At 55.4% G+C, this 21,607-nt stretch overlaps 4 protein-coding genes across 4 annotated transcripts; 1 reads left to right on the top strand and 3 right to left on the bottom strand.

Moving 5' to 3' along the window:
* Nucleotides 1-5,903: 5,903 nt before the first annotated feature.
* LOC127594755 (acyl-CoA-binding protein homolog) lies at nt 5,904-6,170 on the bottom strand. Its single transcript, XM_052056517.1, is given in 1 exon segment — nt 5,904-6,170. A coding segment is annotated over 1 exon segment (267 nt).
* A 129-nt stretch (nt 6,171-6,299) lies between these two features.
* LOC127594754 (GAF domain-containing protein A-like) lies at nt 6,300-6,707 on the bottom strand. Its single transcript, XM_052056516.1, has one exon. It carries the CDS (start codon nt 6,705-6,707, stop codon nt 6,300-6,302), a length of 408 nt encoding a protein of 135 aa, XP_051912476.1.
* A 4,552-nt stretch (nt 6,708-11,259) lies between these two features.
* Nucleotides 11,260-14,711, top strand: LOC127594757 (ABC transporter B family member 2-like). The gene is given in 10 exon segments (XM_052056519.1): nt 11,260-11,356; nt 11,432-11,631; nt 11,676-12,097; nt 12,149-12,836; nt 12,879-13,052; nt 13,095-13,175; nt 13,398-13,514; nt 13,620-13,736; nt 13,782-13,952; nt 14,061-14,711. Coding segments are annotated over 10 exon segments (2,718 nt in total).
* Nucleotides 14,712-18,425: 3,714 nt separating this feature from the next.
* Nucleotides 18,426-19,724, bottom strand: LOC127594756 (sodium-dependent neutral amino acid transporter B(0)AT1-like). Its single transcript, XM_052056518.1, has one exon. The coding sequence runs from the start codon at nt 19,722-19,724 to the stop codon at nt 18,426-18,428; it is 1,299 nt and encodes a 432-aa protein (XP_051912478.1).
* Between the last annotated feature and the right edge of the window lie 1,883 nt (nt 19,725-21,607).

Here is a 21,607-nt window from a genome sequence, read left to right as displayed (position 1 = left end):
GGCCCGAGGCAGGCAGCTTCTGCAGGTCACTTTCGTGCAGACTGGCGTACACGTTCAGCAGCTGCAGCTAGACCATCAACCAGCCGATGGTCGAGGGCTGGTCCCGAGCATCCTGCAGCATCCCCTCCCTGACGATGTCCATCTGCTTCTCGAAGCGCCTGAGGGTGTGGTACTTCGCTTCATTGTCCGCGTTCCAGAGCAGCACGCACAGCAGGCGGTTCGGGACACTGCCTACTTTCTGGAGGATCAGCTAAGTGACCTCCTGCTGGGGGCCGAGCAGGACCAGCAGCCGGTGCTACTGCCCTTCTTGCAGGGTGGTGATTGTCGAGAGGACAGTTGACAGCGTGGACTAGGAGAGCAGGGCGGGCAAGCTCGGCAGGGGCTGGCTGAATCGCTTGAAGTAGTTGCTGGCGTAGGTGTTGTGGTAGTGGGTTGTCAGGTGATCGTCCAGGAGCAGCATGGCGAGGGGCTGCCTGTCCATAGCTTCTGAGGCTGCTTTGTTGCCTGCCTAGACTGCTCTCCGCAGCCTGTCACGGCGGGCCAGCTTCACCTCCACCAGCACGTAGCACAGGCAGTAGAGCACCAGTTCCTCGTCGATCTGCAGGCCCGCTTTCACAGACAGTGCGAGGACCATGAAAGGCCATCGCACTCGGCTTAGCAGCCCGCAGAGCACTAGCAGCGGGGTAGACCCGAAAGCCGGGAGCAGCAGCAACTCAGGCCTGTGGCACAGCAACGGGCCGATCAACAAGACCAGCTAGAGGGGCGAAGAGGCAGGCCCGGCCACATGCCTGCACAGGACCCAGCCCGCCAGCAGCGCCAGACAGGCGGTATATCCCTCGATCCTGCCATCCCACAACCTCATTATTTAGAAGGTGAATTTTCAGATCATCCAGTTGCACTGGTGGTCGGCGGGGGGGCTGTGCTGGAAGGGTCTGCGGGGCTCGTCGGGGGTGGGTTTGTTGTTGCCGAGGAAGAAGAGGACTACCATGCTAACCGTGAAGCCGATGTAGGAGTCTCGCTTTAGCTTAAGGGTTAAGCGTCCCTCTCGAACCTGGCCATACTCAGGAACCCGTAGTAGAGGATATTCGCAGAGAAGATCAAGTTGAGCAAGCCGAAGGGGTTGGCCTGGCAGTAGGTCAGCGAGTAGTTGCCCGCGACCAGGGCCAGCCCCATGCAGACTGCCCCCTGGAACAGCGCCATGGAGGGGCTCTGCTCCATCTTGAAGCACCGGTCGTAGTCCTCCTTGTAGGTCCATCGGATCGCCCAAAAGTGCTGGAGCTGCCATGCCACCAGGTACAGGAACATTGCCAGGGGCTCGCACAGGCAGGGGTGCGAGCCGGAGGCCACCCAGCCCATTTAGATGGGGCAGGCGCCGATGACCGCCCCCACGAGAGTGTTCCAGGGGGTGACTCGTTTCAGAGGCGTGTAGATGAACAGATACGCGGCCCAGGTGGAAACCCCAACTGCAGCGGTCCATACGTTGATCATCAGACTGCCGGCCAGCCCTGCTACCCCCAGCAAGCCGCCCGCGACCCAGGCCTGCCGAGTACTGATGGCGTTGGTGACCAGCGGCCTTAGTCGGGTCCGGGTCATCAAGGAATCTTGTTTCCGCTCGATGAGCTGGTTGAAGATCTGCGAGGACATAGCAAGTGACTGGGCGGAGGCGGCCAGCAGCGGCAGCGTGGTAAGTTGACCTCCACCGGCCATGAAGGCAACCGAACAGACGAAGGTGTTGAGCAGGGAGAGGTCGAATTTGGTGAGCTTCATGATGGTGGGGCGGTAGAGCTTCAGCCACTGCTTCATAATAATGCGATACTACTTATTCACTGCAGCAGCTGCAGCACCAGGGCCAGCAAGGGTGGCAGGGTGGGCGGCAGGGCCACTGCCAGCCGAGACCCCGCACCTGGCAGGGGCAGTGGCAGTGACCCTCGCTCGAGCTTGAAGGGCAAGGAAATCACCCACCTGGTCCGCTTCCTGAGACTCAGCTCGCCAAGCCGGAGGGCCAGCTCGGTCACATCCGGTGCCTCTCGCTTCATTATAATCTGATCAGTCATTGTATTACTCTGCCTGGAACACAGGCACTCGCAGGGCCCCCTCGCCTTCGAGCCATGTCGTGTCTTCCCCAATCTTCAGGTACCGCCAGGGAGAACCCTCCACTTAGCAGGTCGACTGCTCGGCTGGCCGGGTGACCCTCCCTTCCAGACGGTCATCAGTCCACAAAGACACTCTTCCATAAACACCAGTCCCTTCGACGATCGCCTCCCCAGCCATGACCATTTCCTTGCAAGAGTCAATGAACCCCTTGCAAAGCAGTTTCATGGGGCAGCCGGTCAACTCGCAAACTGCCGAGCTTAGGGTCAGTTGTCCTTACAGGCCGATTGAGACTTGCTTGAAGCCGAAGAATTCGGTGTTGAGACGGAGCTGCCCTTTCAGTTGGTAGAGAGGAGAGGAGGCCTGCAGGTCGATGATCAGAGGGCTGGCGCATGCCACTCGCACCCCGATCCTGGAGCTGCCGGCTCTCCCCTGCAGGATCCTCCCGGCGGGCTCCATTCTAGGCCAACCCCATCCCAGCGCAGCCATCGGGAACACCACCAAAAACATCATGAATCTGCAGCCCCACCCAAGCCCATCTGCAGCACTGCTTCCATGGAAAATAGGGTCGGCAATGCGCAGCATGTTGGCCAGCACGTCCAGCAACCCGGGTGAGCCGGGATCGCTCAGAAACTCGGTGATAAACTGAGAATCGTTGAAATTCGGGCGCTGCAGAAGATTCGCGAGCCTGTCGTTCCAGACTGAGAATGATTTATGGAGTTAGGGTTTGAGTGAGACCACTCCGGGGGCCGAAATCTACCAAAATCCGCCCAGCAGGAACCTCCTGTCCAGTTTCTCACACTCTTCTTCACACCCAGAGCAAGAGCGGACGACAGCCTCGGGACACTCTTCTGCCTTAGATGCGATCTTTTCCAGGATACAGCCAAGGTGCTCCTCGAACACCTACGACTCGAACAGTCGGTAGACCCGGCCGTTCGACCTGACCTCTAACTCGCCGGCCCGCACCACGAGATCCGACAGTCTGTGGACACACGTCTTGGAGGGGCGGATGATCAGCAGCTTCTGCTCCGTGCAGTTGACCTTCATCAGAGCCAGCTCCCTCCTGCCGAGGAACCTGCTTTCCACCTCGACTCGGTAGGTCAGCACCTTGTGTTAATTGGCATTGGCCATCAAATCTCAAATTTAGCGATTCGATAAGCCTTGGGCCATAATCAAAATGAGAGCTGTTGGAAGCCTGTCACGACATCGGCTTTGAGGCATGGCTGGGGGTTATGTCGGCCCTGGCGGAGCGACTCGGGTACCAGCCGCTGCTGCTGCCTGCATACCAGCTGCCGGGGCCTGCGGGTTAATGATTTATAAGCAATTTCAGTGATAGTTATTAAATTATTAAAATTCGATTGCCTCTTTAATTTTTTATGACATTATTATATTGCTTAAAAAATGCTTGCACCGTATTTCTTTGTGGGCTGCGGAAGACCGATGGACTCGCTCTTTGGGAGTGCGTTTCCAAGCCTGGCGAGATTAAAGAAATCAGCTTTGTAACGGCACATGCCTGATAATTTTCCCCTTATTTTAAATAAATTGTAGGTTGAAAATGCCTAAATTACATTAAAAAAATTATTGGCCTTCTACATTTATTGTTATTATAAGAGATGTACGATATGGAAGGCTGGGCCCCTTCGCTCTAAGAGGTATAGTACACGTAGACCTTTGATGGCCTGCTTGGAGAAAAAATATTGGTTGAATTTTTTCAGGATTTGTTGACAATCCGCATGCTGGAGGAGGAGCGGGCCCGCTGCAAGGTAATCCAGTATCGGTGGGAGCTGAAGCTTGCGATACAATGGGGCGAGCCTGCCCCTCCAGCCAGTTTCGAGCCTATTTCGATAGAACTCAGCAAGGAGGGGTGTACCAAGACCATCCGGCTGAAGGCCAAGGCGCAGGTTCTTTGCCGGGCGATCGACTTTCTCCGACGCAAGATAAATATCACTCAGTTCCACGACCTGTACCTGACCAAGAAAAAGATCGGGGCAGGGGGATACGCCACTGTCTACGAGTCGGTGCGACTGGCCGACCGCAAGAAGGTGGCGGTCAAGGCCATCCCCAAGCCCAAGGAGGAAAAACGATGGAAAAGTCTGAGGAATTAGATCGACCTCCTCCGCAAAATGGAACACCCCGGGGTCATCCGCCTGCTGGAAGTCAACTAGACTGAGAACTCGGTCTACCTGGTCCAGGAACTGACAGAAGACGGGCTGCTCGAAAACGTGCTGAAAAAACGGTATGAGCTGCTGGACTGGTAGGTCTGCAAGATCATGTACGAGCTGCTGCAGGGGGTCTGGGCACTGGCCTCGAAGGGGATCGCGCATCGTGACATCAAACCTGACAACATCATGTTCAAGAACTTTGCCAGGCTCGAGCCCGTGCTGGTCGATTTCGGGTTGGCCATGGTCGAGAACGAGGAGGTGGAGTTCGCGAGCTGCGGGACCATCGGCTACGCCGCACCCGAAGTGCTGGCGGGCGAGCGGGCCTACACGGTCAAGTGCGACGTGTTCAGTCTGGGGGCGGTCTTCTACGAGATGATGTACAAGGCCAAGATGTTCGAGGGGGATCCCAGCGAAATCCTGAGGAAGAATATGGAGGGGAAGGTTACATTGCCCCAGACTGGCAACCCCAAGATGAAGAGCCTGCTGGCCCGGATGATCGACCCCAACCCGGTCACCCGCATTTCTGCCAAGCAGGCCGCCAACCACGCCATCTTCGCGGAGTTCAAGAAGGCGCAGTCCGAGCCCACGCGGGGGCTGAGCACCCGGCTGTCCAAGCTGCTGGAAAGCGAGGAAGAGGACTGGATCGAGACCGAGTTCAGACAGGGCGCCAGCATGTCCGAGCCCACCCCCGACAACCAGAAAAAGAGCAAGCTGAAGAAAAAAGACAAGACCGACTTCTCCTCGCTCTGTCTATGACCAGCCTACTTGCATCATAAATCAGCACCCTCCTCGAAGCTCAAATGGGTCTCTTTCCCGTGCTCCCGAAATACCCCACTCTTTTTAGTGCCTTGCTGGAATTCGCCTTCGAATTCGGATTGGTCAGCGTAGGTCAGCTTGCCCTTCCCGCTCTTTAGGCCGTGCTCGTAGCCTCCCTCGTAGACCTGACCGCAAGGCCAGCGGAACTTTCCCTGGCCGTGCATCTGGCCGGCCCTCCACTCCCCCTCATACACTCTGCCGTCCGCGAAAGTGTACGAGCCGTACCCCTCAAACATGTCGTCCTTGAACCCTCCTTCATAAAGGTTGCCCTTGGAGAGGAACCTGCCCTGCCCTGACTTCCGTCCGCCCTCGAAGTCCCCGTAGTACTCGCCCTCCTCATGAACGATCTGCTCGCCCTTGCCGGTCAGCTGGCTGTTCGTGAACTCACCTTTCATGAACACTCCATGCATCTCGTCCTTGAAGGACCCTGTCGCCAGTTTGCCATCCTCCATCTCTCCTTCGAAATAACTGCCGTCGTCCCGCACCAGCCTGAACACCCCCTGCAGCACTCCCCCCACGAACCGGCCCTGGAGCACCTCCCCTCCCTAATAGAAGACCAGCCCCAGCCCCTCCGGACGGCCGTCGCGGCCCTCTCCGCGGTACACGCCCTTATTGAAAGGGACGATGATCTGGGGCTGGGAGGAGGGCTGGTGGGGCAGGCTGGGCAGAGAGTTGAGGGTGCTAACAGCCTCGGTGGTGGGGATGGGGATGCCCTGGCTCTTGAGGCGGGCCAGGGACGCACCGGCCAGGCTGTTCGCTGGCCCCTAACTGCAGATCTATCCCATGAATAATATAAGGTATCCTTCCCGGGTGTTTGCATGGATGGCTCTGTCATTATTTCAGCCCGTATTTTTTTATGACCTCTTGCGCCAGCTTTAGGTACTGGGCCTCGGCCTATTCCTTCTTCAGGCCCTTGCGCCCGTTCCACGCGTCCCACTTCGCCTTGGCCTCGAAACTGAACATCCCGGGCCTCTCGATGTTGACGTCCCCGACGGTCGTCTGTTTGTACAGCGAGTACAGGTCCAGCAGCTCCTGGTCGGAAGGCTTGGTCTTCACATTCTTGACTTCGGCAGCAACCTTCTCAAACTCCTCAGACGGCATTAGGATACAATAATCCAAATTTATTGTAGGGAGGTCGATACAAGATTAGCTTATGCTTCATGCCAAGGAGAGTTCCTGATGCATCTTCTACAGGTAGTGCTGGTCGACCTCGTTGAAGGCGCAGAGCTGCTAGCTGTCGATGTCCAGCAGCGCCAGCATGCAGCCCTCTCGAAACAGAGGCACACAGATCTCGGACCGTGACTTGCTGCTGCACCCGATGTGGCCTTTGAACTGGCTGACGTCAGGCACTACCAAGCTCTTTCCCGCCTCCCAGCTGGCGCCACACACCCCCTTTCCCTTTCGAATGCGGGTGCAAGCGACCGGCCCCTGAAACGGGCCGAGGACAAGCTCATCCCCCCGAGGCAGATAGTACCCTACCCACAGGAACCGGAACTGTTCCATGAGCGCAGCTGAGATGTTGGCCAGGTTGGCGATCAGGTCCGGCTCACCGGCCACGAGCGAGGCAATCTGCGGGAGGATGTTCTGGTAGCAGTCGGCCTTGGAGTCTGCCTGGACGATGGACAGGTCTTCTGGCATTATAATGATACGGGATCTGAGGGAACAGTCGATTGTGATCCGCAAAGGGTGGAAGGTCCAGCCCGACAAGGAAACCCGGTAATGCGCGGACTACTACGACTACCTGATGCGAAGGTGCGCGTGCGAGGGCGAGCAGAAGCCAGTCATGGCGGCTGCAGAACGGTCGTGCCGCAAGACAGTGAAGGCAGAAGCAATAATAAAGCAGGAGCTGGGCCACCTCTACAGTGAGATCTTTGCGATAATCGACAGCCAGCCCCAGCGGAAGGATGTTGATTAATGAAATTCAAGTTTTGTGGGAATGTCGCCTGTCCGGAGTGGTTTCTGACCAAGATCCATCTGCTCAACAGGCTGCCCGAACAGGCCTTGGAGGCCTTGCTGCCCTTGCTTCGCAGTCAGGACAAAGACCGTGCCCTCCAGGGCCTCACCAGGCAGGGCTACACCTCCGCGGAGTCCGCCTGCCTCATTTCAGTGCTACTTTTCATCGTGAAGAACAGTCTCAAGTGGCAAGTTCGCCAAGACATCCTCCTGAAAGAAATGCTCGATTTGGGGGTCAGTCGGGAACTTGCGGTGCTGATGGGCGAGGCGATTGAAGGGATGGATGGGTGGCGGGACGAGAAGGAAGAGCAGAGTGAAAGGTTTGAACCTGTAAGAGTGCAGGGCTTTCGTAGAGTACTGCCGGCCCCGCAGGTTCACTTCGTGCAGCTGACCACCCCCACCCAGACCATGAGACTTCCCTCTACACTCGCCCACCACCTGCTGATGGATCTACAGGCCTGCCACGACAAACTAAAACGAAATGATTTCACTTCGACTTGACCGTCGACTTGACCGTCCCCTTGTAAATCTTGAGCCTGCTGACCACGGCAGCCATGCTGTCTTTTGACAGGCCCCAGGGCACGCAGTGGTTGAACTCGGGCAGGTATTTCTGCCGGGGTTGGGGAGGCAGCCCCGACAGGATGTGCCGGTTGATGCTGGAATGCCTGCGGAGGGGGGTGACAGCCTTGCCCATACGGGAGGGGGTGACAGCACTGAGGGTGGTGCCGTGAAGGGACAGCGAGGGGGCTGGCCTGTAACGAACACTTGTCTGCATGGCAATTAAAAAAGATCGATAATCATGATCCATGAAGCAGGATTTAGCAGTATCGGCTCAGCTTGTCTAGCTGCTGCTCGTTCATGCCGTCCCAGGCCTCCCGCCGGTTTTAGATCAGCCCCTAAAGCGCCCCCACGTACGCGCGCAGACGGTTTCTGTCCTCGGCTTCTTCTGAGAGGCGGACTATCCGCCTGTCTGCGATTCTCAGTCGGGCCTGCAAGTCCCTTATTTCCTCGAGGGCCACTGCATGGAGCGGCACTTCCTCCTCCTCCTCCTCCTGGATGGGCATGAGGTTGCGGTCGTCGGGGGAGACCACCTTACTAAGCCTGCGCCTAAAGAACCGGATTTTGTGGATGATCCAGTCCTTGATTTTTTAAAGGAGGAGGGTGATCTTGGACTGCGAGTCAGGCGAGGTGAACCCGATCCTGACCAGTTCCTGGACCTCCCCCAGCATCTGCAGACAGGGGTGGTGCCCGTCAAAGACCTTGATCACGTCCTCAAAGAAGATGAAGATGGTTTTGATGAAGGACTCGCTGGTCTTGGCGCTGTCGTGGATGACCATCTTCTCTTTCTCGTGGGCGTACTCGTAGAAGGCGTGCTCCTCGAAGTCCCGCCGGTTCAGGAACTTGCCCTGCCTCTACAGCCGCCCCATGTACCCTTCGAACGACTACAGGCCCTAGTCCAGCCCGTCGGCAGCCAGCATCTTCAGGAAGACGTTTTCTGTGCGCAGCCGCTATGCCAGCACGGCCTGCTGCACCATGCCGGTCTCCCGCGACCGGTACAGCTCTTTGAGCCGGCTGACCACCTCCGAGATCATCTCCTCTATCGCTTCGTTGTACTCAAACTGCCTGTCCCTCTTGAGTCGCTGCTGCAGCTGGTCGTGGATGGCGGTCAGGTCCGGCGACATGGCCAGCTGCAGCTCAGCGATCAGGTCGCTGAAGGCCTTGAAACAGCTCAGCAGCCAGTTCTGCTCCTCGCTGGCGCGGCCTGCGTCCTCGAGCCTGGCGAGTTCCTTTTCGAGCCGGTTGCTCTTGGCGCGCTCCTAATCCAGCCGCAGGACCAGGTTGTCCATGTTCTCGGTCAGCAGCCGGAGTTTGAAGTCGGCAGAGGAATCCGACTTGGGTTCGCTAGCTGCCTTTTTTTACCTTTCTTCGCTTTTCTTCCTTTTGAGGCGTTTCTCGAGCTCGTGGATCTAATGCTTATAGGCGGCCTTCTACTCCTCCAGCTGCCGCAGCTTGCCGACCAGCCCCTTCTCCATCTCCTGGGGCTTGTTCTTGCGGTCCAGCTCCTTCTCACGCTGCTTCAGCTACTAGTTCTTCGCCTCAATCCATTTCTCCTTGCTTCTTGCCTACTCGGCCAGCTTGTCAGCCCGCTTCTCCCTGGCGGCGCTCTCCTCGGCCTTCCGCCGCCATGCCTCGCCCTGCTCAGCAGCGGATGACAGGTCGTGCGCAAGAGCCTGCGCTCGGTTCTGTTCAGCCTGGAATCTTTCCTTCAGCTGGCCAATCTCCTCGGCTAGCTTAGCCGCCCTTTCTTAGAGCTATTTTGCTGAGTTTTCTGAACGGCCCTGCTTCAGGCCTTCCTTATGGCCCTACTTCCAGCCCTCAGCCCAGCCGCCCTCCCCCTTGTTCTAGAATGATACTCTCGGCTTTTAGACCAGTTTTTACTGGAATAGAGCTGCTTCTCGCTCCTTTCCCCGCTTTTCGAGCAGTCTCTCTCGCTCCTGCTTCCGGAGCCACTCCTCCCGCGCCTATTGGGCCTGGCCCAGTTCTTCTTTCAGCATGCGCACCTTCCTGCTCTCTTGTTCCTGCAGCAGGGTCAATCTGAATACCTCGAGATCCTTCTCACTGAGCTGCCGATAGAGCGCCTTCTCAGTCTGAGTGGCCTTGGCCTGCAGCTCGGACTGCGCCAGGTTTTGGGCTGCCAGTTCAGCAGTCTTCGCGCACAGCGATTGCTGCAGCGAACTGATAGTCGCTTCCTGACCTGACAGCTGCTGCTAGAGCTGGGCTACTCTTCCTGCCGATGCTTTAAGGCTGACATTTTCTTGTTCGCAAGCAGCGAGTTGTCCTCTAAGCGAAAGGGTCTCCCGGTGCTCTAAGTCGAGGTCTGTCTGCAGCCTCCTCCTGGCCTAGTCGTTCTCGGGTTTGCTGGGGTCTTCACCTCGCCCTTCCTTGCGGCGCTCGCACTCAGAGCACCGCTACTTTTGGCGGATAATGAGGGTGAGCTCTTTCTCGATATTGCTCGAGAGTTGCTCGAGCACAGCCAGAGGGTTTTTCTGCTGGTTGACCCGCCTGATCGACATCCTTCCGATTTGAGTATGCGAAATGGGAGGGTAATGCCAACCGATTAAAATAGGCCACAGAAATAATAATGTCCAGCAGAAAGCCCGTGCGTTAGGAATAGGACGGAGCTTGTTGTTGCATCCCTGCCCCACGCCAGCGTGCCCGGCAGCAGTCCTTCAAGGACTCTGGTATCAAACTCAGGGAATCGCCCGCCAAGGTTGAATCCAAAAAGGAGCTCGCTAAGACTGAATCCAGGCTTGAGCCGGCCAATGACGACACCAAGAAAGAGCCGGTCAAGATCGAGCCTGGAGATAGCCTTTAGTAACAGCAACGCAAGAGGGATCAGATGGAGGCAGAGGAGAGGGAAAAAAGACTGCGTTAGCAAAGGTAACGCTAGTAAATGCTTGAAAAGTAAAGGGAAGAACGTCGCAGGAAGGAGCAATAGTAGATGGACCGGACAAGGAGAGATCAAGACGAAATGGACAGAAGAAAAAGGGAGCAGGAGGAGATGGACCGGAAGAGAAGGGAGCAGGACGAAACGGACAGAAGAAAAAGGGAGCAAGATGAGATGGACCGGAAGAGAAAGGAGCAAGATGAGATGGACCGGAAGAGAAAGGAGCAATAATAACGAGACAGGAAGATGCGCTAAGACTAATTACGCAACAGCCAAATGAAGTCAACAGCCCCGCCGCCCATCATGGCCTCCTCCTCTCCGGCTCCCATGCAGTCCACGCCCAAGACGATGACCAAATAGCAGGAATAGCAGGAGCTGATGCGACAACTGAAGCTGTCGGCCAAGGACTACGACTCGCGCAGCCTGGTGGGCCCCCTCCAGAAGTTCTACTTCTAAGTGAAGCCGGTCAGCACCTCCTGACATCAGAATCTAATGCCTTTAATTTATTTGATGACGCGAATGATACGGAAATTATTTGGAATGATTGCGAACACCATGTCGAAGCTAGAGCCCGCCAGTGAGGAGTAGGTAGAGGGGGCAGCCCCTTAGGAGGACAGGAATTGTTGCTCGGTGTTCCGGTTCGCAGAGTGTTCCGATATCGTCTTCATGGTGGTGGGGTCTGTTTGCGCTGTCGGGGCAGGCACGTCCTTCCCGCTGTTCACCCTCTTCTGGGGGGATGCCTCAGACGGGTTTGCGTCAGAGAGGCCTGCTGACTAAGTTAAACAGGTCATGTACAACATGCTGCTGCTGGGCGCAGGGGCCTTTGTTCTCTCGTGGGTGATGATGACGACCTGGATGGTCGCCGGAGAGCGGCAGGCCATTCGCTGTCGGATCGAGTACTTGCGGGCCATCCTGCGCCAGGACATCGGGTGGTTTGACTCTGCGGAATAAGGCTCTCTAGCGACCAAACTGTCCGACGAGTCAACCAACCTGCAGAAGGCGATCGGGGACAAGGTGGGACTGTTCATCAATACCTTTAGCATGGCCCTGACCGGTATCATCCTGGGCCTGGCCAGGGGCTGGAAACTAGCCCTCGTGATGCTCAGCTCGGTGCCCGTGATTGGCCTGAGCGCCTTCTTCTTCACCTACATCGTCAAGAAGGTCAGCAAGCACAACCTCGAGTGTTACGCGGGGTCGAGCGAAAGGCCGAGGAAGTGTTTGGCAGCATAAAGACGGTAAAGGCCCTGTGCGGAGAGCAGCACGAGAGCTCCCTCTTTGAGGGGATGGTCAAGAAGGCAGTCCACATGACCGTCCGCTTCGGGGTGCTGTCGGCCGCGGCAGTCGGACTGATCACGATGGCCAAGTACATGACCTTTTCGCTCGGCTATTGGTACGGAGGGGTGTTGGTATCCCGGGGCGAAATAAATGACAACACAGGCCAGCTCTACACGGGAGGGGAAGTGCTGACCATCGTCCTGTCGATCTACATCGGCGGGATTGTCCTGGGCTTTTCTCTGCCCAGCATCCAGATCTTTTCGGAGGGGCAGGCTGCAATCGAAAAGATCAACACTATCGTAGAACGGCAATCCAAGGAGAATCCGAACCCTGAGGGCCTGGCTCCGCAGAGGTTTGGGGGAAGGATATAGTTCAAATAGGTCATGTTTAGTTTCCCTACTAGGCCAGATGTTCAGGTCCTGCGGGGGGTGTCGTTTACGATTCGAGAAGGTCTTCGCAATGCCATCGTCGGTGAGAGCGGTAGTGGGAAAAGCACCACTCTCCAGCTGATCCTCATGTTTTATAGACAGAGTTCAGGATCAATCCTGTTTGACGGAAGGCCGCTAGAGGACTACCAGCTAAAGTGGCTGCGGAAAAGCATAGGGTACGTCGGCCAGGAGCCTGTGCTGTTCGCCGCCTCGATCAGGGCAAACCTGCTCTACGGTCGTGAGGATGCCACTGACGAAGACATCTGGAAAGCCCTTTGCTAGGCCGAGGCCGAATCCTTTGTCAAGGATTTGCCCGAGGGCCTTGACACTTATATCGGGATCGGGGGAAGCCAATTTTCAGGGGGTCAAAAGCAAAGATTAGCCATTGCGAGGGCCTTGCTTAAAAACCCGAAGCTGCTGCTACTGGATGAAGCCACCAGCGCGTTGGATCGAAAGAGCGAGGTCATGATTCAGCGGACTCTGGACCGAATCAGCTAGTCACGGACTACTGTCACGATCGCCCACCGGCTGGCAACCGTCAAGAAGTGCGAGCATATCCTGGTCATGGACTACGGCGTGCTGGTCGAGTAAGGCAGCTACTAAGAGCTGATGGGCAAAAAAGGCAAGTTTTACGCCCTTGCCGTGAACCAAATCAAAGACGAATAAAAAGCCGAGTCCTAGAACCGGGACAGCGACCCCGCCAAGACTCAGACAGCTGCTCAAAAGAAGCAGGGGGTGGTGTCCAAAACTGATGACGAGATCGCGAAGGAAAAGGTAGAAAAGATCAGAGACTACGAGGGCAGCATCTTTGGACGGCTGCTGTCTTACAACATCCAGGAACTGCCCTTCCTCATCGTGTCAATCATATGCTCGCTGGGCGTAGGAGTGTTGAACCCTCTGTACTCTGTGTGGTTCGCATAGGTCATCACTGAGCTCATCAGCCCGGCCTCCTCGATCGAGGTGATAAATCGGGTGGCCCTGCTCTTCCTGATCATCGGGCTGGTCGGTGGCGCCGGAGATTTCATTAAATTTGCACTTTTCAACCTGATCGGATAAAAGATGGCCATGAGACTCAGAATCCATGCCTTTGACAAGCTCATCCGGATGCCGGCAGGGTTCTTCGACGCCAAGTAAAATTCGCCAGGCAGCTTGTCAACTTCCCTCAGCTCAGACTGTTCTGCGGTCAACAAACTCACATCCACCTACATCGCGCTGTCGCTTTAGGCCCTGGGCAGCCTGATTTCCGCCCTGATCATCTCCTTCACCCACTCGTGGCAGCTGGCCTTCATCGCCCTCGCAATGCTGCCCATAGTCATCCTCGTAGGCATCATCCGCTCGAAGGTGGTGCACAAGTTCATTGAGAGAAGTAACTAAGTCTACTCGGCCTCTGCCGTCATCGTCACCGATGTGGTCTCGGGGATCCGGACTGTCAAGTCTTTCGCACAGGAAGAGTACGTGATGAAGGCCTACACTGAATCCTTGCAGGCGCCCTACCAGGAGTCGATCACAAAGGGGGTCGCAGCAGGGTTCTTCCAGGGCCTAAGCCAGTTCACAACCTTCTTGGTGTTCGGGCTAATGTTCTACCTGGGAGCGGTCTTCCTCTAGTAGCGCATCATCGTCGACTCAGTAAGCGAATCGGGAGAGATCACCAAATCTGCCATCGAGAAGATGATGGTCAGTCTGTTCGCGATCATCTTCACGGGCATCAACATCGGCCAGTCCTCGCAGTTCATGCCCGATGTCACTGAGGGCAAGTTCTCTGCCATCAAGCTTTTTGATGTCATTGACGCGCAAGGGGAATTTCCTGAGGATGGAAATCACAGGTAGTATGACCTCATACAGGAGGACGAGCCACCCAGCACCTAATTCTTTACTTTGCAACCTTAGGCGGTTCGCTCGATCGAGTTTCGAGAGGTAAAGTTTAGATACCCTGCGCGGGACGCGCCTGTATACGAAAACTTGTCGTTTAAAATTGGACCGGAAGAAAGAGTGGCCTTTGTTGGAGCAAGCGGAGGAGGCAAGTCGACGGTCGTGCAGCTGCTCATGAGGTACTATGAGCCCGAGCAGGGCAGCATTCTGGTCAACGGTGAAGACATCAAGAACATGCATCCCCACCAGCTGCGGAGCATGTTTGGACTAGTCAGTCAGTAGCCCGTGCTTTTCAAAGCGTCACTGCGCTCAAACATAATCTACAACAAGGACCTCTCTGATGATCAGGTGATGGCAGCAGTTAAGAGCGCCAGTGCAGGGTTCGTGTGGAATGCGGAGGGACTCGACAGGGAAACTGGAAGCCGTGGAATGCTGCTGTCAGGAGGGCAGAAGCAGAGAATCGCTATTGCAAGGGCGGTTGCCCGGGAGCCTGGGGCGTTCCTGTTCGACGAGGCGACCAGCGCGTTGGACAATGAAAACGAACAGATCGTGCAGGCAGCCATCGAGGGCCTGATGCAAAGCCGAATTTCGATTAGCATCGCGCATCGACTGGAGACGATCAAGAACAGCAGCACAATTTTTGTGCTGGAAAAGGGCAGAATAGTATAGTCTGGCTCCTTTGAGTAACTGCTTGCCCGCAAAGAGTATTTCTATCGACTCAAAAACGCACAGTGAATTATGGACGGATTGTTTTATTATTATGGAAGGCGGTCGGTCCTGAGGGTCTTCAGGTGGCGGTGTGACCATACGAAATTCAATTTTTAACAGTAATGAATGCCATAGGAGCAACCGTAATTATGAACTGAATTAGCTTGATTTCCTAGTGATCTCTTGGTTGGGGCTGCCTTTTAGCCAGGCCCAACCACGAGATGTAGGAAAGTCTCAGGCTCAACAACATGAGGGGCCAGTCCTGCATGATTCGATCAACTACACTGGCTCAAAACTAAAATTGACTAAATAACCAACAACGACTAAGCGTCGAAACACCCATTAAAACACAGAAAAATCAGCGATCTTTTTCGACAAGTCAAACTCGGCCTTCGACTCAGGACAGCCCAAGGTTTATGTGTTCATGCTAGCTGGTACTCACCTACCCAGCCAACGCACCTTGCTGACCCCTTAATCAATATTTCACTGATATATAAAAATGGATTAATTCTCCCGCAAATTCCCCTAGTTCATTCCCGAGGCAATACAGGCCTCTCTGTATTAACAAATACGCAGCCTGACACACCCTTACACCACCAAGTCCAACTAGTTTTACTATGAGCTTGCAATATCAATCTCTTCTGCGATGATCTAAGGCGGGCATCCTCTCCTGCCTTAGCCCAAACTACGCTACGTGCTGAGTCACAGGGACCCTTCCAAACCCTACCTGTTTTTTGAGGTGTATCGGGCTGGAACCTGGCTCTTCAAAGACTTCTGGGATTCGGTCGATGGCAAGGGCATGAGCCTGGCAGGGCTTGTTGACAGGAGCATTTCGTTTTTGAACTGCCGGAAAAATGTGGACACGATAAGGAGCTACCGAGCAGGCGTGAGATTTCATGAAGAACTGATGGCTGAAATGCTGGTGTTTTGGGGTAGCGAAGGGGACCGGAAAATAGCCTTTGCGCTGCAAGATGGGTGTCTGATCCTTTTCGAGTCCAACAGAAATTACGTCCGGATACGGAACAGCTTCGCAATCGAGCAAGTGAAGGGGACGGCCATGACCAAAGGAAAAGTGGTTCTGACCTTTGGAGACAGCCAAATGAAATGCAGGCTGGACAATCCGCAATAGTTCATGGCAGTGTGCCAGGCGATGAAGGAAAGCAGCAATCTCATCCCTTCCCAAGCAAGCTTCAAGCGGAAGTAAGTGACACTGGAGGGGCTGGTGGACTGTCCGATTGAGGAGCTGGAGGAGCAGGCCACTAAGCTGTAATCGCTAGGGCTGCTGGACCATGACAACTGCCAGACCCTGCTAACCCTCTACCAGAGACTGATCTAATTCTACTCAGCCCTCGACGACCCCCGCTACGAGTCCTACATCGACAAGATGCAAGACTTCCTCTCCCGCGAGCATACCCAAGCCGTCCTCAAGCTATAGTAGCCAGCCTCTCCCCCCACCATCTTCGATATCCTGTGACCCGAAATAAACTTATGCATTTTTTTGTCAGTCTTCCACGAATTTCATGAGGTACAATATGAGTTTGTCTTAGAGGCGGGTGACGAGGTCTAGGTCGAGCCGGTACACGCCTTAGGAGACGGGGTGCTTGGCGCGGTGGTGGAGGGCGGCGAGTTGGTACACTGCGGAGGTGGGACCCCCTCTTCCATCCTTTTTTTTGCCGGCTCTTTCAAGAACTTCAATGAGGTTGGTCTCCAACCAAAGGTTGACCTCGTTCCTGCCGAAATTCCCCTCTACCTCCTTCCCTGCCAGCAACGACAAATACCGCGGATCGTTCAGCCCTGCCTTCCCATAGCTATCGAAATGCCGTCTTACAAGGCTCCTAAGCGAGGCGTAGACCAAAAGACTGTCTCTGAGCAAACTGCTCGACTTGAGGTGTTCTAGGTTGGCCCCGAAAATTGCCAGAGAGGATGTCTTTTTCTAGAAGGCAGTGCTGGCTGACCTTGTGAAGCATTCCCCTATAGACGCTACGATAGCTTAGCGCAGGCTGCAGGTCGCCTTGAAGGTTTCTGTAACCGTGTTGATATCAGGTTCGACCTCCACCACGATCGGCTCCAGGTTATCAAGCGCCTCCTTGAATTTTTCCTATCTGCTACGCTCCACAATCTCGATTTCCCGGTTCCTCCTTCTCAGACGATTAAGCTCAGCCTCTTGTTCCCTGGTCAGCTGCTCCAACCTGTTCTTCTCGTCGTTCAATTGCATCACCTCTTTCTTGAGCCCCTCGTTCTAGAACTTCAGCTGCTAGGCGTTGAAAAACGCGGGCATGCTGTTCCGGGTGTCTTCTTCCTTAGCGGCTTTCTTCTGATTGCTTGCCAGCTGTCCTTCCAACCTTGCGACCGTCTTCTTCAGGCATGCCACCTGCTCCTCCAGCACCCTGACCTCAGCGGCCTGAAGCTCCGCCTTTCTGGCATTCTACATTAACAGTCACATCATCAGGGGTACCGGTACACCCGCGGAGGATTCTCCTGGCAGCGCGGGTAGAGTAGCTTGAACTGCCTGGCGATCAACTCCTCGAGCAGCCGATGGTCGTTGGCCCTCATGGTTATAATGATTTGGGTGATCTTGACAACCACCGCAGCCACAGATTGGTGGAAAGACAGCCTCGCCATCCCCCTCGAGCTATCAACCCACCAACTCGTCAAGACCCAGCCTACTGCAAAGCTCATCAAGTATTTCTCCCCCAGCTGTGTTTTCAGCAGGAACATGCATCCGCGTCTGGAAGGCCTTATGGCGAGACACTCGAGTATTGGATTCTTTGCGGTCAACTGTAACGTGGAGGTGTCGGTGTGTCGGGAGGTGGGCATTCGGAAGTATCCGCTTTTGGTGTTTAGTGGTGGTGGGAGCGAGGAGGTACGGCTTGAGGGGATGGTCGAGGAGGACAGATTGGAGGAGGTGTTGGGAGGGATGGTGGTGGGGGGTGGAGAAGAGGTCGGGGATGAGCGCGGGTTTGTGAGACTGAAAAAATAACTGGATCGGCTTTCCGCAAGGGTCGATGAAGCCGAGTCCCATATCAACCTGCACCTCTAAACCTCTCAGTTCCAACTAGACTAGCTTTTCACAGAACAGGATGCGAAACTCACCGATGCGAAAGCCCGGCTCGAAAGGGTGAAGAACGAGGCCATGGAAAAAGCAGGGAGTAGCAGGTTCTGGCTTGCGATGGGGTTGGTTGTGGCTGGGGTGGCGGTGGTGGTGAATGGGTTTATTTGGTGAATAGGAATTTATTGGGTTTAGAATGATTTTTAGTCGGCCGGACTGGGATGGCTTGAAATCGCAGAAGTTCAGGCCTGGAAAGTTGCGGATCGAAGTAAAGGGATAATTTCATCTAGCACTAGCAAGCGAACCCACATAAATTCGTCGCCCTTACCGTTACGCCCCGCCCCCATCCGCAGGTTCAACTCGACCCATCAGTAAACGGGTCTTCAAAGACCACCTTTTCCGCAAATCTCTCCAGACCACAGTCTAAGGTAAAATCTGGCCCCAGACAAAATCCCGTCAACAGCTATCCCGGCCAAGACCCCACACCTCCCGACCAATCGATCCACCCCTCTAGGACGAAAAACATATTCTCTAATAGCTTCGCACCCTCGACACCTGGAAGCGGCAGGAAGGCCAACGCCGGCGTCTCTGCAAACTTGATTATCAATGACATTTTCACACCCGGGTCAGTACATCTCGAGTTCGAGGGGGCGTGGCTTTGTGTAAATGTTGCGGATGTCTAGTTCGTCGATGGAGAGGGTGGAGCCCCCCCTTTTCAGGAATAGGAGGGTTAGGAGCACCGGGCTGAGTGTGATCGACCACCCCAGCAAGTTGAGCACGAAGTTAAGGGTCCACGCGTATGCCAGTTGCTCGAACAGTCCGATCGCAAGGATCACCAACAGTGCGTAGGTCACTCTAAGCCCTGTAATTTCTCGCAGAAGCAGCCGGTCAGAGCCCGCCCCCGTGAGCTGCTGCTGCTTGGCCTCCAGCGCCATGTAGTCCAGCCGATGGCCTATCAGGTACGCCTCGGCCAGGCAGATCAGCGGGATCGGTAGGTTGCAAGTGAAAGAGTCTACGAGCATGACCATGTGGTACCCGTTGCCAAAGCTGAACAGTACCGAGCAACAGCATAGGATTGCCCCCATTACTTTGCGGACGGCGATGGGGTCCGCCCACTTTTTGAAGTCAGGGATGGCGTCCTCTACTGAGGCCGCGACTGTCTCCATGAAGCCGAACTCGCTGTCGATGCCGAGCAGGATCAGAGTGAAATAGAACAGTCCTGACCATAGGTTAGGCCACGGCAGGAGAGCCAGAGCCTGTGAGAACACCACGAAGGCAAGAGAAGGGCCTGACACCACTACCTCCTCGAACTGCAGTCCATGCAGCCTGGCGAAATGAAACATGTAGATGTAGACGATCACCACCGACAGCAGTCCACAAAGCCCCACCCCTGCACAGAACAGCCATGTGAACCTGCCGATCGGCGCCCTCCTCTCTCTGAAGCTGCTGAACATGATAGGCACGCCTGTTCCGACCGACAGCTGGAAAAAGACCTGGACACAGGCGTCCTTCCAAATACCAGGCCTCAGCAGTTTTGAAAGCTGAGGGGTCAGCAAATATTGCAAGGCGTCTCCCGCGCCTTCCAGAAACAGCCCTCGAACCAGCAGCACCGCCAGCAGCAGGTACGGCAAGCTGGCCGTCACCAGCGTGATCTTCCCACTGACCTTCACTCCCTTCACAATCGCAAGCGTGCACAGCACAATGCTGAAGATGTACAGGCAGAACAGTCCCGGCTGGAATCCCCCCAGTATCTCCACGCTGGCAGTGCGGTGCAGAACCTGGTTGTTGAAGTAGCCTTCGTTCAAGATATCCGAGGCGTTGTGGGCCACGGTCCAGGGCAGTGGCGACTCGAAGGACCGGAAGAAGTACGACCATGAGTACACGAGGATGGAGTTGTAGTAGGCGCTGAGGAAAAAGGCGATCATGAGGGGGAAGTAGCCAAGCCCTTGTAACCGAGGGTGCAGTCTTTAGAACAGGTTGATGCTGGTGGTCTGGGCGAGCTGCCCCGCCACGTTCTCGAGGTGCAGGATAGGTGCCCCCAGGAGCACCATAAACAGAACGTAAGGGATGAGGAACACGCTTCCGCCGTTGACGTAGAACAGATACGAGAACCGCCAGAATGACCCATACCCCGCCAGACAGCCCAGCATCGCCAGGTAGTACTCATAGTCGTTAGCGAAGTGCTACCGCGAGCAGGAGGAGGAGGAGCTGCGGGCCGGCGTCTGCAGCTTGCGAAGCAGGTCCTGCTCCATATCTTGCATTTTGGGTTTGGAATTATGAGCATGCAGGTGGCCGTCAAGGAGGAGGACGACTCCGAGGACGATTACAACCCTTCGATCACTTTTGAAAGGCATCGGACGGATTCGTATTGGGAGATGCTGAAGGGACTGCTGATAAGGCCGCTGAGGGTGAGGTATCCGGAACTTGAATTGAAGAGCATGCTGGCCAGGCATCCTGCAGGCGCCCCCTTCCGGGTCCGAAACGTAGAGGTGCCACATACCCAACCCTTCGTCCTGTCTCTGATCTAGGCCTAAGAAGAACCCTAACTGACCATCCTCTACCTTCACGGGAATTCCTCCTGCAAGCTCGAAGTGATGACCCTCCTGACTGATTTCTACAAAGAGTTCTGGACACGCAAAGGGACCGCCTATCGCAAGGCTGGACTCGCTTCGATTGATTTTGAGGGGTGCGGCAACCACCCCGCCGGCAAGTACGTGACACTCGGCTGCAAAGAGGCTGAACAGGTCAGAGCGGCTGTCAGCAAGCTTGAACTGATGGGAAGACGGGTTGCCCTTTGGGGTCGTAGCATGGGGGCTGTCAGTGTCCTTAAATCCCTCGGCACAGGCGTCAATGTGGTCGACTCCCCCTTTTCCAACTTAAAACAGCTCAGTAAAGAGTTTAGCCTTAAAGCCACTCCCGGATCACTTTGCTGCCTGATACATTGCTGCTTCCCCTGCGTGTTTTGCTGCCTGAACCAGGGCATGTCCAACGACACCGGCTGCGACCTCGGCAACGAACTGGACCTGATGGAGTCACTCGAGCAGATCGCAGCCTGGCAGGCCTTCATGTTCCTGGCCGGCACAAAGGACGATCTGATCGACTGGCACCACTCCCTCGAAATGTTCAAATCCATCAAGGCCCAAAAAGAGATGTTGGTCTTTGAAGGCACGCATAACAGCCACCGTCCTTCAGGGATTGTCCGCAGGGCCATGCGATTCATCAGTGAGAACTGGAAACGCTCGCCGTGAATATTGTGCTATCAAATATGTCAGCGTGATCCTATTGACTAGAGCGTGCTTTTGAGCCGGGCTTTGCAGTCCTCTCGTTGGAGGTCGATTGCGGAGGCCTATCTGACTAGTTTCAACAGGTCCACTGCAAGGTTTGTGTTTTTCCGGTGCAGCTAGGCCCGCTGCTCTCGGACAGCTGCCAGCCGGTCATCCAACTCGATCAGATTCCTGGGCCTGCGAAATGCGAAAATCTTGACCTCAGTCTCACTGGAAGCATGGCCCGCCAATAATTTCTGCATCTGCTCCTCGTATCCCGCAGGATGATTGGCTAGACAGCTCGGAAGCTTTCCTTTCTTTTATTCGAATCGTTTCGCAAGCAGCGTCGTCATGTAGTTTATTGGGACAGAGGCGGTCCTTGAATCCTTCAGAATGGAGTCCAAAGACTTTGAGGATTATTTGAGCTTGTCTCGGAGTTGGTCAAGCCAGCTGACCTTTTCTGGCCTGATTTTGCGAGGAGGGTGATCAATCTTGTTGTCACTGGCGATTCGATCCATGCCAGTATCCTTGCCAGCGTCTCTCGC

Source organism: Hippocampus zosterae, unplaced genomic scaffold (genome assembly GCF_025434085.1).
Source record: "Hippocampus zosterae strain Florida unplaced genomic scaffold, ASM2543408v3 HiC_scaffold_231, whole genome shotgun sequence".
Lineage (NCBI taxonomy): Eukaryota > Metazoa > Chordata > Actinopteri > Syngnathiformes > Syngnathidae > Hippocampus > Hippocampus zosterae.
The sequence above is the reverse complement of the archived record's forward strand: the minus strand, read 5'-3'. Positions and strand labels throughout refer to the sequence as shown.